The sequence below is a fragment of the Cyanistes caeruleus genome, chromosome 1 (assembly GCF_971803275.1).
Source record: "Cyanistes caeruleus chromosome 1, bCyaCae1.hap1.1, whole genome shotgun sequence".
Taxonomy (NCBI): Eukaryota; Metazoa; Chordata; class Aves; order Passeriformes; family Paridae; genus Cyanistes; species Cyanistes caeruleus.
In genome coordinates, this window is record NC_141701.1 from 40,068,855 (window position 1) to 40,083,657 (window position 14,803).

The following is a 14,803-nucleotide window of genomic DNA, read 5'->3' on the forward strand; positions in this document are numbered from 1 at the left end:
AATACATGTCTCATTTTTATGAAAATTCCTATTTATTACAATTTGCTTATTTTGCATACAGATTACTCAATAGGTTGTTAAATATATATACACTTCTGCTGTGTCTTTTTCAAAGCCAATGTTGCCCTTGATGACTTCTGCAAAGACCTGGCTTCTGCTGTTACTTTGTGAGACCGTTTGCAAAGTGAAGGAAATAATGCACTCTTGTATTTTTCCACAGAGAAATTATTCTGTCCCTGCAATGTGTCTTTGTTGTATCCATTAGTGGTTCAAGCTTGTTGTTCAGACCAGGTGCTGCCTGTCATGCTTATGTTGGTGAAAATGTATTGACAAACAGTACCTGAGGTATGATGTGCTACATGGTTCTTTTATCTCTGTTACTGTGTAGGCAAACACCCAGAAAGAAATAAAATTGCTTTTACAAAGCAGTGCCTTGTCAGAGGCAGTTGGAAATACTTTGTTAAAGTGACTTCCTAGTGAGTGCAGATTTGTTGAGAATGGATTTCTGCATTCAAACATGACAGCTGCAGTGAAAACAAGGTCTTGGATACAAATCAAGCTCTGGTTAGATTGGGAAACATCCATTTGCAAGACAGGAGATCATTAGTTTTGTGGTAGATAGACAAGGTCTTTGGTGTTGAGGATCCTCAGGGAGGCTTTTTATCACATCCCTACTGCAGGCCCTCTCTGCTTTAAGCTTTGCACAGGTAACTGAATGAGACTGCAAAGAGCTCCTCAACTGCACGACTTTCCTTGCAGTTAAGGCTTTTTAAACAATGCATCATTTATTCACTGAAAGGAACAAAGAGAGCATGAAAGGGCAGAACCAAGGACTCCTATTTGGGGTTTTGTCCTTGCTTTTTGCTTATGCTCATCATCCTTCCTACAGCAAATGCCTTCCTGTTGCTCCCTGTTTCTCTGAAGAGTTGATTTTTCTCCCCTGATGTTAAGTGATGGAAAGAGCCTTACTCTGGCTGTGGTGAAGTAGCTGCTTCCAGATAAATATTGCCAAGGTTTGCATGTATAATTTCAAAGAGCTGGAGGCTATTTTATTTGGTTGTGGTTTTCTTCCCATCAAAACTACACTTGACTCCAAGCAGTGGAATACACTGAACAGCTCTGATTTAATTTTCATTGAGCTAAAATGCTCTAGGAGGTTTTCATATACTTACTCTATTTAAAATAAAGTTATTATGTAAGAGCTTATTGCTGAATATAAACAGTTTCTGGAAACTTTTTCCCTTGAAAAACAAATAGTGAAGGTCTACAAAAATCTTCATTTTGGAGAACCTTCTCTTGTTATGAAAGAAAGAAATAAATCATCTAAGATGAAGCAATATTTAAAACAAGGGGGAGGGAAATGGAAAGCTTATTAGAAGATTTATAATCATACCTCTAGCACTTTGTAATTACACAGTGCATAAATTTCTCAGACATTTGCGATTACTTTTTATTTTTGTAAGTAGAGTTCCAAATATGTAGAAAATTCATTTTTAGCCATTGTTTTCTACTTAGCATATTGTAGCTACAGTTCTACACATCCAACTTGCAATAAAAACATAAAACCTGACAATCAGATTTTTTGTTTAATAATAATAAACTATCGCCAGTTTAAATCTTATGTTAGAAAGCAAATTAAAATGGAGTTAAAAACTTTATAATTTAATTTTGGAGCAACTGAATTAACATACTATGTTATAATACATATATAATGTACTATTAAACACTGTTGAAGACACAGTTTTTGGACCTATTCATTGCAGTAAAATTGCTGGGAAAGTGCTTGGAAATTTTATGTAAGATTTGAATTTTTTCATTAGTTTAGTAAATTATTTAGATTGGCTGACTCCTTGTACATATTAGTATTACAGTTTTTGGTGCTTAACCACATCTTGAGTTCATAAAATTCTTTTTTTTTTCTCTACAATCTCATAGAAAGGAAATTATATTATTGAGTCCATAATTTCCTTATTTAGTGACACAAATTGCTTCATTTATTTATGTGTTTAGCAGTGATTTACACATATATGCCATTATAGCATCTGGTAATTTTACTATTGCATGTTGAGGAGGTTTATAACCCTTGTCTGAGAATTGCATTGGGTTCCTTAGACAGTATGCAGCACCCTAGCATGGGAGCATCTGAGAGCCATTGTTCTCCCCATTCCTATTAATATCACCTACTTTGGGTCAGATTCTGCTGACCCAAGGAGTTGCTGCAAGAAGTTTTTCTGAGTACAAACACATTTAAGCAACAAATTAAGCAGATACTTGCTTATGTCACATTTTCTTTTTCCATCCTCTAAAAGTTAACATTGCTGCTAACTACAGTAGGGCCTATTAGAGTGATTTCTCCATTGGTTCCCCAGTCATATTCTGTTTTAAGTGTTCTAAGTTATTTATGCTAGGATTAATTTAGCTAGGTGACACTTCTTGATGTGTTTTTGATTTTAGTGTATTTTCACTAAGAGTCAGCAGAACTCTTCATCACACTGAGAAAGTTTGCCAACAGAGTTGAAGTTTGTTCTGGGTTTTTTTGGGAATAGCAGTTTTTGAGAAGTTTAACATTTTAGTATTCTCTTTACCACATATAACCTCTGCAAATAAACAAGCATATCAGAGAAGTATCAAAACTTAGGAAGAAAGGAAAAACCACCATAATATTTTGAATCTTTTCCTTTTAATGCTTCAGTGCTCCTCAGAAGATGGGTTTGGTGAGGTTTTTAGGTCTGGGTTTGGTTTTTTGAAATAGTATCTCCAAAAATGAGAGCTAGGTGCTTTCTCTATTTGTAATAAGTTTACATATTTAGTTGTCCAAATTTCCCATCACATGTTGCAGCACCACACACCAACAATGATCTATCACACTAGGTCTTGCTGATAGTTGAGTAGCTTTAGCTCATCACAGAGAAAAAATGCCAAACTCTAAGGCTCATCAAATATGAAGACAATAGCTTCCATAGGTACCTAATATAAATCACATGATGGTTTTATATAGCATACTGCTGCTATGTCACTATGCCAACCAGAACCCAGCCTTGTTATTTCTTTAGCTGAAGATCCATTTTGTAAGTCAGATTCAGCGAATGAAGCATAAATGCCCACGTGCAATTTTTCAGCTTCAGTGTTGAGGTGAATGTAATACAGAAGTGAAAAAAACACCTTGGGAAATACATGTGTCTCCTGAGACAAGGAGGGAAGCAGGCTCATGGTCCTCTCAGTGCTCCAGGAGACCAGTGTCCCCAGAAAAATAAAGTCTCTTAGTTTGCAAATTCTCTTGTGCAGCTCTTAATTTTTTGTAGGCGGGTAAATGTCTACCACAATAACCCAGACTAGTTAGGATCTCGGTGCTGCCACAGTATCAGCAGTAAATAATAACAGTCTACCAACACCTCCACTCTTTTAACATTTTCTCTCTGATTTGAGTTGGCCTCAGTAGGCAGGGATGCAATGCAGAAGGAAAACACCTCAGGGCTAGAGCTGAGGAGTGCTTACCCATCAGGTGCCAGGTGGTGTAGCCCAGATTTCCTCCTACAGGGACCTGCTGCCACATGGGCACGTTCTGTGTCTTCCATCCAATAAGAAACATAAATATACACAGGAGGGGACTGTAGCAACACAGCTAATATTCTATGATATTCTATAATATTATGTATTCTGTAATATTCTATAAAGACATCTTACACTGTTGGTCATTCATTTATGAAAATCTCACTAACTGTATCCAACCCATTGCACTACTTACAGCTCCTGAGAATTCTGCCAGATATTTAAATTATTAAGCTACTTGCTCCTTATTAGAATCAAATAGTTCTTCTTTTCCTTAATATACACCTTAAAAAAATAGAATATTTTGGACATATCTTTTCAAAAGAAAATCCCAGTTTTGTTTAAGCACTTGAGAGTTTTGGTTAAGAATCGCTTTCCTTACTGATCTGTCTAGTGTCTGAATGTAAAGTTTGAATCTGGGACCATAAAGGAAGTTTAATCTAGGTTTAACCCAAACTACTCCTATGATTTCAGCATACTTTGTTCAACCAACACCTGTTAAAAAGAACTAATCTCCATTTAAAAAAAAAAAAAAAAGTATAAGGATTCATGTTATATATATATTTCACAATAAAATAAACATTTTTTTTTTGTTTACGCTTGATAATTTGTATTATCCTTTAACACAGTGTCCATAACAACTCTCAGGAACATTTTTTTTTAGTATTTAACTCTGGTTTAGGAAAACAGCGATGGCTTCTCAGTGAAGAACCAGTGCCATCTCGGGGCTGAAAGCTGAAAGGAGGGGAAGTGTCCAAAATATTAAATACAATCTGGGGAATATTAGGAACCAGGGACAGGAAAAAGGCAAACCAGCTAATGAAAATAGTGTGAAGCACAGTGCAGAGACACACAAATCCTTGTCTGGGGGCAGCTGGAACTCCACAGGGCTGTCCTGGCTTGAGGAATGGTGTGGAGCAGAGTTGGCCTCTGCAAGCTGGCACAGCCTCTGCTTTATGTCAGTGACACCTGCCCAGCCCAAACCAGTCCCTCTGGGGGGCTGATTGACTGGAAATGGGAATTGCAGGACCTGCTGTGTCCTCAGCTGCATCCAGACATCATTCTTCTCCGTAAGAATTCTGACTGTACACTGGAAGTGAATGCTTCCAAAGATGCTTCCCAAAGAAACAGAAAAATGGCAAGCAGGTTTAGGATCACGCCTGTAGAAAATTCTGACCTTTATTTTATTTTATTATAATTCTGTTTATTGTAGAATAATGGATTTGAATAAAATTTGAGGAAAAGACACCTTACATAGAAAACTGCATACTGTCGGGCATGACAGCAGAAATTCATTTTCACTCAGTACATTTGCTGAATAATTTGTCTTTGAACTCCCTCTGGTGGTGGAAAGGTTTTCTAAGTAGAAAAATATTTCGGAAGCATTTGTGGAGCCTCAAATAGTAATAAGTTGGTGGTTTGTGAGTCTTCTTCAGGCTCCTTAAACATGACTGCGAATAAAGACAGGAAAAATGCAAAATAAATAAAACTTATGCAGAATTTAATTTGTTTTTCTTTTACTTTGTAAAGCAGAAAATAAGTTGCCTTTTGTTGCAATCATGCTTTAAATTGGCAAAACAATGTAAAAGTTTTGTTCTGATGAGAAAGTTTTTTTATCATCCACAGTGGAACTATTTTAAAGCAGAAAGAGGCCAAAGAAGCCAAGGGGGCTGGGGACCACTGAAACTGGGATGGGTTTGTCTGAAAGATCCTCACTGACACTGGTGAGCACTTAACCCTCAGACAGGGCTAAGAACAGAATTATTCCCTTGTCATGATTGGGCTGCTCATGTAAGAAGCTTTTTATCATAATGAGCAAAATAATCAGAGTCTCTTTTAATGCTAACTGGTCCACTTTGCACATGTGGCCACACAGGGCATTTGCCACCTGCGAGTTGTGCTGTGTGTGTTAGATAAAGATGTCAGTGCTAGACTAAATAAATGTTGGTCTGTTATATTCAAGCCTATAAACTGCTGCTTCACCTGCTGTCTGCACTGGGTGGATAGAAGATCCTTTTATCTCTTTGATTAGTCAGCACTTAATTTAATTACGTTTCATTTTTAAGGTTTTGAATGCCATGTCATTGAATGGGGCCTCATGGGAATAGTGTCTGGAAAAGGAATGTTTACTGTATTGCCAGGATCTGAAAATTCCAGAACTTCTGAACTCATAGAGAAAAACTCCATCTGCTCAAATATAACTAGGCAAAATTAGTGTACTCTTCATTTAAGATAAAATCCTTATGATAAAAATATTACTAAAAATTTTAGACCTAAAAATACAGTATTAATTTTCTTTAGAAATGAGAGTACTTATTTTGGCAAATTACAAGAAAAATGTTGAGGATTTTGCTCTCAAATGTTTTATTAGGAAAAAAATATATTTTTCATTGATAAAAAAGGAGCAGGAACTAGAAAGATTCAGAAACTGGAAACAGGAGTGAGGATCAACATCAGCTTTGGGTTTGGGGCAGCTGGCTCAACAGTGCAGTTGCTGGGAAAGTACGCAGGGTGATTTTTAAATACAATTTATAGAAAACTTGTGATCCTGATGGAATATCTGCTTTGCCAGACGTCTTTAACCAGAGCTCCCAGGATGTGTCTCAGCCACCAAGGGGCAAATGGACTCGGGTTCCTGGCTGAAGGGATGTTTGACAGCCACACACAGTGTTACCCTCTGTGTCTCTAAAGCTTGCTATATAGAGACTATAGGGAGATGTTAATGAAAAACAGTGCGTGTCTTTTAGAAGTCAAGGCATTGAGAAGATCTGGTGCTGACAGTCTGCCACAAGCTGGAGGCCTGGTTCTGTTTAATCACAATGTTTTGGAACGTAAGAAGCTGAATAGTGACTTAGAAAAAAAAAATAAAAAAATGGTACTGTTCCCTCCTGTCTTGACTTATGAAGATTTACTGCAATCAAACCAGCAAATACCTGTTGTCATCCTTTGTGTTTCTCCAAGACTCACACCCTTTTGGGCCCCAGAATTTGTCCCATCCCTGCTTCCTGCAGAGAAAGGGATCAAGCATTATACAAGTGTATGCTCCTCATATCCTAACTCACCACAGTCCTGAGAGTACAGCCCTGTCTACTCTTTCCACCTTGTTCCCCTGCAAGTATCCCCTCTCCCACAAAAAAAAAATATCAAAAAATAAAAAAATAAAAATTGCTGCATGCTTTTAAGAAGTGGCCAACAGTTCAAAATACTGAATTTAACAGCAGTCAGAGTGGTACAAACAGAGGGGAAGGATGAGGCATAAGTAGCCAGAATTTAACTTATTAATATAATCTGTTTTTTTGTTTTCTCTGTTTTCCCTCTGGAAGTCTATAGCAAATATCTGCAATATCAGCTGCAAGTTATAGTTATGCTGTGGGGAAAACAAATTCATTTTTTTTTTTATTCCTTTCCATATACATCAAATACTTCCATATATAAAAAATACTTCCTTACAGCAACTCTACTGTCTCACAATGTGACATTGTTAAATTTTATTATAGCTGGTTAAACACAGGCTGAACAGGGGCACAAATTCTTCCTCCAAGAAAAAAAAAAGTAAGCTTAAGGAAAGCAAATTAATTTTTATATTATCACCTATTGCTGCTTTGGGATCTGAAGTTCAGCTTCTGTGCTGAGTGTCTTGGGTTGCAATGCAAGGTGTAACCAAAAGTATGTATTCTATTACCATCTGTTAAAACCAGGTGTGGCAGCATTCTTTATCTCTTCCATGACCCATCTCCCTCCAGGGGGATCTCTTCTGGTAATGGGCCATTGAGCCTCACTGCATGGCTGATTAAATTACATCATCCCATTGGGAGATGCTCCACCCAGGGGGAGGAGCCAAGCATTCCTACCTGGATATAATCTGAGACTTGGAACACCCCAGGCAGCCTTTCCCACTGTATTTCTGGAGAAGAGATACTGGGCCCATCTACACCACTGGACCTTCAGAGGAAAACTACACCCTTCTATAGGATCATTGCTTCAACAGAACTACATCTGTCACTCCAGGAGGACTGCATTTAATCCGCCAACAGGGTGTCAGGTTGTATTCTCCCTCTGTCAGTGGATTGTTTTTGTGTTGGTTTCCTTTTTTTTTGTACTACTGCATTTTTATTTTAATTTCCTTAGTGCAGAACTATTATTCCTATTCCCATATCTTTGTCTGAGAGCACCTTGATTTCAAGATTATAATATTTCAGAAGGGAGGGAGGGTGGTTTACATATTTATTTATTTCAAGGGAGGTTCCTGCCTTCCTTAGCAGACACCTATCTTTTAAAATCAAGGCACCAAGTTGTCCTTCCAGCAGCAGTATTGAAAATTGAACCTCTCCCTCTCCTGCTGAAAGCTGGTTTGGGTCACATTTAGGCTCTGCCAGAATGTTCTGTCTCCTGAACAAAACAGGCATGCGCTGAGAGAAGAACAAGAGTTTTGTGTTTTTGTATTGAAGCTCTTCAAGATGCGAGGGGACTTTACTTGGAACTCAGGGCCCTCTCCAGGCTCAACTTTCTCCTCCAGGTGTATGCCAGTCTGCAATGCCTACAGTGTGAAAGGCCCCCAGACGTGTCACAGACACTGCAGACAGCACAGCTGTGCAAGGTGGGGGCTGCCCAGTGCCTGAAATTGAGCTCAGCACCCCTGTCAGAGCTGGGATGTTGCTCAAGCCTCAGCCTGCTCTGTGACCAGCAGCCCTGGGAAAACTCCAGGCATTTGGAGGAACAGTGAATTCTTCTCAGATGTTCACCCTGCTATGAGGAACAGGTAAGATGTGGCTTCAGAATGAGGAGGAATTTGGGGAAGGATGATATCACCACATACTCTGCTTGCATTTTTATGATTCTAATAGTTAAAAGATAAGGAGTCCAAAACACTTTGAAGTGAAATTTGCTAATAGATAATTTTTCTCATATTTTTTCCCCTTTGGAAAACAAAAAGTGAATATGGGGAAGACAATGAAATTTAACATTGACTAAGAAGAAAGGCAATATATTTTATATATTTTAAATATATACATACATATATAATTATACATATATATATATTTTAAAATGCTTTCCCCTTTCCTGAGAAATACAAAGATTTTAAAGAACCCTCTCCACACTGATCTATAATAGAATCCATTCAAATAAAATATTATAAAATAATCTTTAAGATAAGATTAAAAATAATCTTTCTAATCTACATTAGAAAGTTGTTTATTTATTTAAGAACTTGAACCAGATTAGATTGTTCAGGAACAAACAAAATTTAGGTATTCAAATACAGATAAAAATGAAATACAAATCAGACTGTTCTTATAACTTACTGTTACTAGCAGTCAGCATCTTAGAAATGCATTTGGTGTAAAGGTAGGATTTTCAGAAACACAACAAGCTACCAAAGTTTTAATGATATTTGTGGGGTAAAAAGAAGCCCTGACAGGTGATGAGACAAATGTAGCTGCATAGCAGCATGACCAAAGCACTTAGGTGGTCATTATTACAATGTCCAAATCTGTGCCACTAAGGTGACTGTTTAACAGGGAATTTTATTTCACTGCCACTCATCAGTTTTCAGGGAAGGATCACAACCAATAAGGACACAGTGGTGCTGCACATATATTTTCTGAGAATAGAACAATTTACTTTTTAAGCTGTATGTAGTCTTTAAGCAAATGATTTTGTTGTGAAGATGAGGACTAAAGAAAGCAAGAGAGGGTGTGTGTGTGGCAGCAGCCTAAAGAAAGAGTATTTTTGCTGCTTGGTCTATATAGACTAAAATCTCTCTCATGGCAAGTGACTGATCACCAGGCAGCTGGTGGGAAAAGCTAATTACCTTTCATTTTAGGCAGAAAGATAAAGTGTGAGACACTGATTCTTGAGGCACGTATCTTTCTATGCAGTTTGGAAATGGGTACTCCACTCCTTTTGAGCTTGCTCTTTCAAATGCCAGCTTCTGTGTCTGATGGAAGTCAGATCATGCACCCCCAGTGACACAGAACAACACTGTCATTCCCCAAGGGAGTCCTTCCATTTCCATAGCAGCTAGACTGGGTGTTGAACTTAGCCCTGACGGTCTCAGGGAATATTAATGTCTTATAAGAAGAAATTATTTAATTGTCAACCCAGTTATATGTTATTATGAAGTATCAGGCATGCATAATTGATAAAATCTGTGAGTAAAATTTTTATTTGAAGTTTCTGTGTGAGGATTTAGCAAAATAAACTTTCCATATGCCTATGGTAGAACTTTAAACTGCAGCACTGGGAAAGGACCTGGTGCAAGGTCTCACAGGAGCAGCCTGCATGTGCCATACAAATCCTTATGCACCTCCTGAAAGCCATCATAACCTCCTATGTGGAAATGCAAATCCTTAACTGTGTCTCCCTATCTCTCTGTATTCAGTGGAGGGGAAAATATTTAACAAAAATTGTTACACTGATTAAGCATCTGCTGCAGGGAAGTGCAGTGGAGACCACTAAGATGAGAAATATCAAGTGATTGCAAATATTTTCTCAACATTTTTATAGTTTTCTTTAGAGGGCTAAAGGAGATGAGACAGGAGGGAAAAAACCTCCTCATGCAGTGTTTGGATATGTGAATTCTCGTGGAACTTTCATTTACCCTCTCTCTCCTCCTTCAGGCAAAATTAACCTATCTTTTGGATATTTAAAAAAAAAAAAAATCAAGTCACTTCTCCTTCTTAAGAGAAATATTAATAAATCTTACCAAAAAGTGGAAGTATGTGAGAGATAGTTTAAAAGCAGCCTAACCAATGCAAGTTATTTGTGAAGGGTAGAAGTTAGGATATTCCCCATGTTTCAGAAGGATCTTTTCAAACCTTTAAAAGGTAACTGGTTGTGAGAATACCCTCTGATTCTGTTATAATGGACCACAAACTAAATATCTGTAAGTGCAACAGCCCATAAACACATGACAAATAATAAAGTAATCACCACTTCTGATATAAACAAAAGCTGCATTTCTTTGCAAACTACAATGACCAAGTGCACTGTTTAGCTATTTTCTGCAACAAGTGGCTCCAAACTCATAGCTATCTTTTATTCACTAGGGAGGGCTTGCTCTTTCTTCTTTTGGTTCAGACTGATATCTCTCTTACATGTTACAATGGATTTTTGCTACCTTTTCTTACTCTCCTGTAAAATGAAATGAGCTCAATACCTTTGTTTATTCCTTATCCTTTGGAGTTGTTGTTAAGTTTGTAAGTCTTTGATAAGCAGGTCCTGTAGGTAGGAAAGTGGCTGAGGTATTATTAAGCAAGACACTTGGTGACACACTTTTATTGAGCTTTACAAATCACTGATGATTGAGACAGTTGTGCAGCTTGAGTTCACAAAGCAATGCCTTTAAAGGGGAAAAGGGACCTGTGGCAGCTCTGTGAGCATCAAATCCAGGTCAGAAAGAGCATTAGAGAGGAGGAATTTAAAAAAAAACAGGCAACAACCAACAACAAATAAACTAACAAAAAAACCCAGGGCAAGGAAAGCAGTGTTAAGGCCAGGAATGCAGGACAGTTGAGAAAGATCCACCTGGCCCCAGTTCATGCATTGGGTAGTGAGACAACCTGAAGCCCTGTGGGAGACTGGAGAGAAAGCACTGCCTGGGCTGGGGTGGGTCTCCCAGGAAAAGCAGGTGACTGTGAGAGGGACACAGGATAGGACAGAGGGCTGGGTTGGCTCTATGAGGCGCTTCTGCGATCTATCAGTTTGCGAAAGCTCCTCCGGAAGCTGTCATCCAGAAAGGCGTACAGGAAAGGGTTGAAGCAGCTGTTGGCATAGCTTAGGCTGGTGATGAAATAGGAAATGCCAATGACGAGTGGAGTTTGTGGGATGTCCGTGATGAGGGCCACCACTGTGCTAAGGTGAAAGGGTGTCCAGCAGAACAGGCACACACCCAGGATAGCAACCACCATCAGTGTCACCTTTTTTTTGGCTTTGTCCAGAGCTTTTGCATTGCAGTGGAGCTGCAAATGTCTCAGTCTGCACAGCATGGTGGTGTACAGGGTGCAGATGGTGGACACTGGGATGACAAAGCCTAAAATGAGGGTGTAGATCCGACTGCCTTTCCACCACACGCTCTCAGGGTGGGGGAACACAAAGACGCACTGGGAGCGCCCCTGCTCCTTGTGTATCTTAGCAAAGACGGTGAAGGGCAGGATGATGACGGTGACAAAGGACCAGACGCAGAGGCTCACAATCTTGGCCGCTCGGTAGGTGCGATGGGACACCTTCCTGGACTCGGTGGTGGCCACCACAACGAGGTAGCGGTCAATGCTCATGACAGTGAGGAAGTAGATGCTGGAGAAAGTGTTGTATTGGTCTATAGAGATGATGAGCTTGCACATTAACTCCCCGAAGGGCCACTGCAGGAGCAGATAGTCAGCAATGTTGATGGGCAGCACCAAGGTGAAGAGCTCATCAGCAATGGCCAGGTTGAGGACGAAGATGTTGGTGACTGTTTTCATCTTTGGTGATTTGAGGATTACATAGATGACAGCAGTGTTGCCTGTCAGTCCCACGGCACAGATGACTGAGTAGATGATAGGCACTGTGATGTAGTACCTGGGGCTTAGTGGAGTAGTGGACATATTCAGACTCCCATGTCCCATCCCAGTGCAGTCAGCACATGAGGAATTGATTTCAGGCAGGGAGGAGTTCTCCATGGCTACAGGAGAGGATGGAGAGGCTCAGTGGTGGTGAGGACGACCTGAAAGTGGGGAGTAATAAATGTGACCTCTGCTCTTTGCAAGGCTGTCTCCTCTGGCACGTCCAGCTGCCAAAATCTCACATATGCTGCCACCCTGATGGGAGCAAAGGAAGATCACAAGGGGCTTATCCTGTAGCCAAGTGCCCCAGAGGCTGCCCCTTCCCTCCCCCCACATGGTGGGAGCGCCGTGCGGGGACAGGGCTCGGACTCCCCCGAAGTGACCAGCCATCCCGGGCTGACAGCGCTCGCCTGGGAGCCCAGAGGTCCGACCCGGTCGCCTTCCTCGCCGGCACTCGGCGGAGCCTCTGGGTCGGGGTTCCTGCTCCAGGGGGGAGCCCGTGCCCTCGGTGTGCTCCCCAAAAAACAAAACGCACCCTCCTTCCCGGCAGGACAGGGGGAACAAGGATGCACTGACCTCTTCCAGCCGGGCTGCGGCTCCCGGAGCGGCGGGGTGCGGCGCTGGGTCCGTGCCGGAGGGATGTGCCGGCGCCGCTCCTTTGCTCGATCCTGGGAGTTACAGCCGTGTCCGTCTCGATCTGGGCAGCAAGAAAGAGGCAACGCGAACAGCAGAGGATGGTTTAAAAGTCGGAAGCTGGAGCATTGCAAAGAGATTTGTGCGATTACCTGAAGTCACATCACTTCCCGCGGTCCGGCGGTGCAGCAATAGGGAGAAAGGTCCCAGCTGTAGGTGGCATCTGTGGTCGCGCTGGGTCTGAGAGCTCAGAATTCAGCGCTTGCCTGGCCCCGGGACTGTCCCGGAGCGGGGCGTGGACAGCGTGATGCTGAACATCAAGCTCCGAGCAACATGATCCAGCTGAAGATGCCCTTATGATGCCTATTAGATATAGTTATTGCAGGGGGGTTGGACTAGACGGCCTTTGAGTTCCCTTCTGGCACAAACTAATCTTTGATTCTGGGATCTTGCCAGGAAAAGGCATTTTTCATGGGATGTGGGACTCAGAGGCAGGATGGATGCACAGCAGTCCCTCTGCTTCTGCCTGACGCTTTGACTCCTTCACGCTGTGCTAGTGATAAACTGGAATATAACCCTGGGAAGGCAATCTTTTTTAAGAGGGTAGTTCAGAGCTCCTGATTATTGGTTTTGGGTTTTTTTTCCCAAAAAGTACATGGTATAAAATCTAACTTTAGTTTCATTTTTGTTGCCTTTTCAATGAGAGAATTCTGTGGGCTTGTAATACATTCGACAAAATTTCTGCATCTCTAAAATTGGAAGTGGGAGCAACTTTATTTTTTTTTTTTTTTTTTTTAATGCGAATAGCAGGACTGACCACATCCATTTTCAATAATTACTAATAAATTACTTATAGCATAATAAATTCATCTTTTGGCAAACTGTCATTACTGTTTATTATCTGTAAGCTAGTACCATGGGGAGCGATAAACACAGCCTGGCTCTCATTGTCCCATATTATGATGCATAATTACCTAGATCAGCAGGATATAAAAGATCTTAAAATCCAAGCAAAAAAAAATATGAAGTAAACAAATGAAAAAGTACCTTTGTTTCATTGTGGCTATGATTTTTTGTAGCACTCTGTCTTACGTTATTTCCTATTACTAGCTACATTATATAGAAAAGGATACTTCATCATAGATTACACCCTCTGCTCTGTGATTTTTGACTTCCTTTACAGAAACATTTGAGTTAAAAGGTGTTCCCACAGTTGTGTGCTCCCATGAGAATGACATAAATACTATTCTGCAGGCTCATCATGGAGTTCTGCTTCCCTCTTTTGCCTGTAGTTTCACAGTCCAAGTAATGAAAATGTCACCTTTGCTATGGAGTTTATTAGAAGCTAGCATTTGAGTCCGGTTTTGTGACCAAGCCTTAGGCACAGTTGTCTGAAAGAGAATATAGCTTTGGAAACCCAATGTGCTTATTCCCCATACTGCAGCAGTAGCATGACAGAGGTGCCCCACTTCTGAGCTCCTAGAAGGCTCCTGGGGAGTTCTTCCATCCTAGTGCTTTGCAGGCATTTACTTGCTTACATGCAAGTTCTGGAGGAGATATCACCTAAATGTCTACAAAAATTTTACCACAATGCTCATGCCATGGTGTTTATACCCACACCCTTCCTTTCATTTTATCATTGATTGAACCGGGAACCTTTTTCTCCCCAGAAAAAGATCCCCTTCCTTTAGCAATAACTGTTCTGTGGAGTGGATGTCTTGGATTTTTTTGACTGTGCAGTGTTAAAAATGCAATTCTAATAGAAATCTGACTAGGAGGAACCTACATTTTTCCTCTCTCCTATTATAAAGAAATAGATTTTGAGCCTAGTAAATCTGTGATGTGTTTATGTGAATTGCTATCATTACTGAGGGAATTGCAGCTGTCTGTACAGCACATCTATAAACAACTTACCTCTGTTATCAGGTGTTCGTTGCTAATACTGGTGTAGTGTTTGAAGGCATCAAAAGATATCAGGTCTCATGCACAGCAATCAAATTAATTATTTTCCCCTTTTAAAACATCAGTTTTCCAGAAAGGCAGTCAAAGGGCTTTATAAGTTTATAGCTGACTGCTCT

General features: G+C 40.3%; 1 protein-coding gene and 1 long non-coding RNA gene across 2 annotated transcripts; both read right to left on the reverse strand.

Annotated features, from left to right (window-relative positions):
- Nucleotides 1-4,696: 4,696 nt before the first annotated feature.
- LOC147655451 (uncharacterized) lies at nt 4,697-7,300 on the reverse strand. The gene is made up of 3 exons (XR_015279218.1): nt 7,232-7,300; nt 6,483-6,554; nt 4,697-5,000 (listed from the first exon to the last, which is right to left on the reverse strand). It is a non-coding gene; the product is annotated as an uncharacterized LOC147655451 (long non-coding RNA).
- Nucleotides 7,301-10,814: 3,514 nt separating this feature from the next.
- On the reverse strand, nt 10,815-13,117 carry NPBWR1 (neuropeptides B and W receptor 1). The gene is made up of 2 exons (XM_023921061.2): nt 12,669-13,117; nt 10,815-12,253 (listed from the first exon to the last, which is right to left on the reverse strand). The coding sequence occupies exon 2, from the start codon at nt 12,207-12,209 to the stop codon at nt 11,226-11,228; it is 984 nt and encodes a 327-aa protein (XP_023776829.2). The 5' UTR covers nt 12,210-12,253; nt 12,669-13,117; the 3' UTR covers nt 10,815-11,225.
- Between the last annotated feature and the right edge of the window lie 1,686 nt (nt 13,118-14,803).

Excerpts from the sequence above, each read along its gene's own strand:
- NPBWR1 (XM_023921061.2), bottom strand. The coding sequence starts at position 12,209 with ATGGAGAACTCCTCCCTGCCTGAAATCAATTCCTCATGTGCTGACTGC.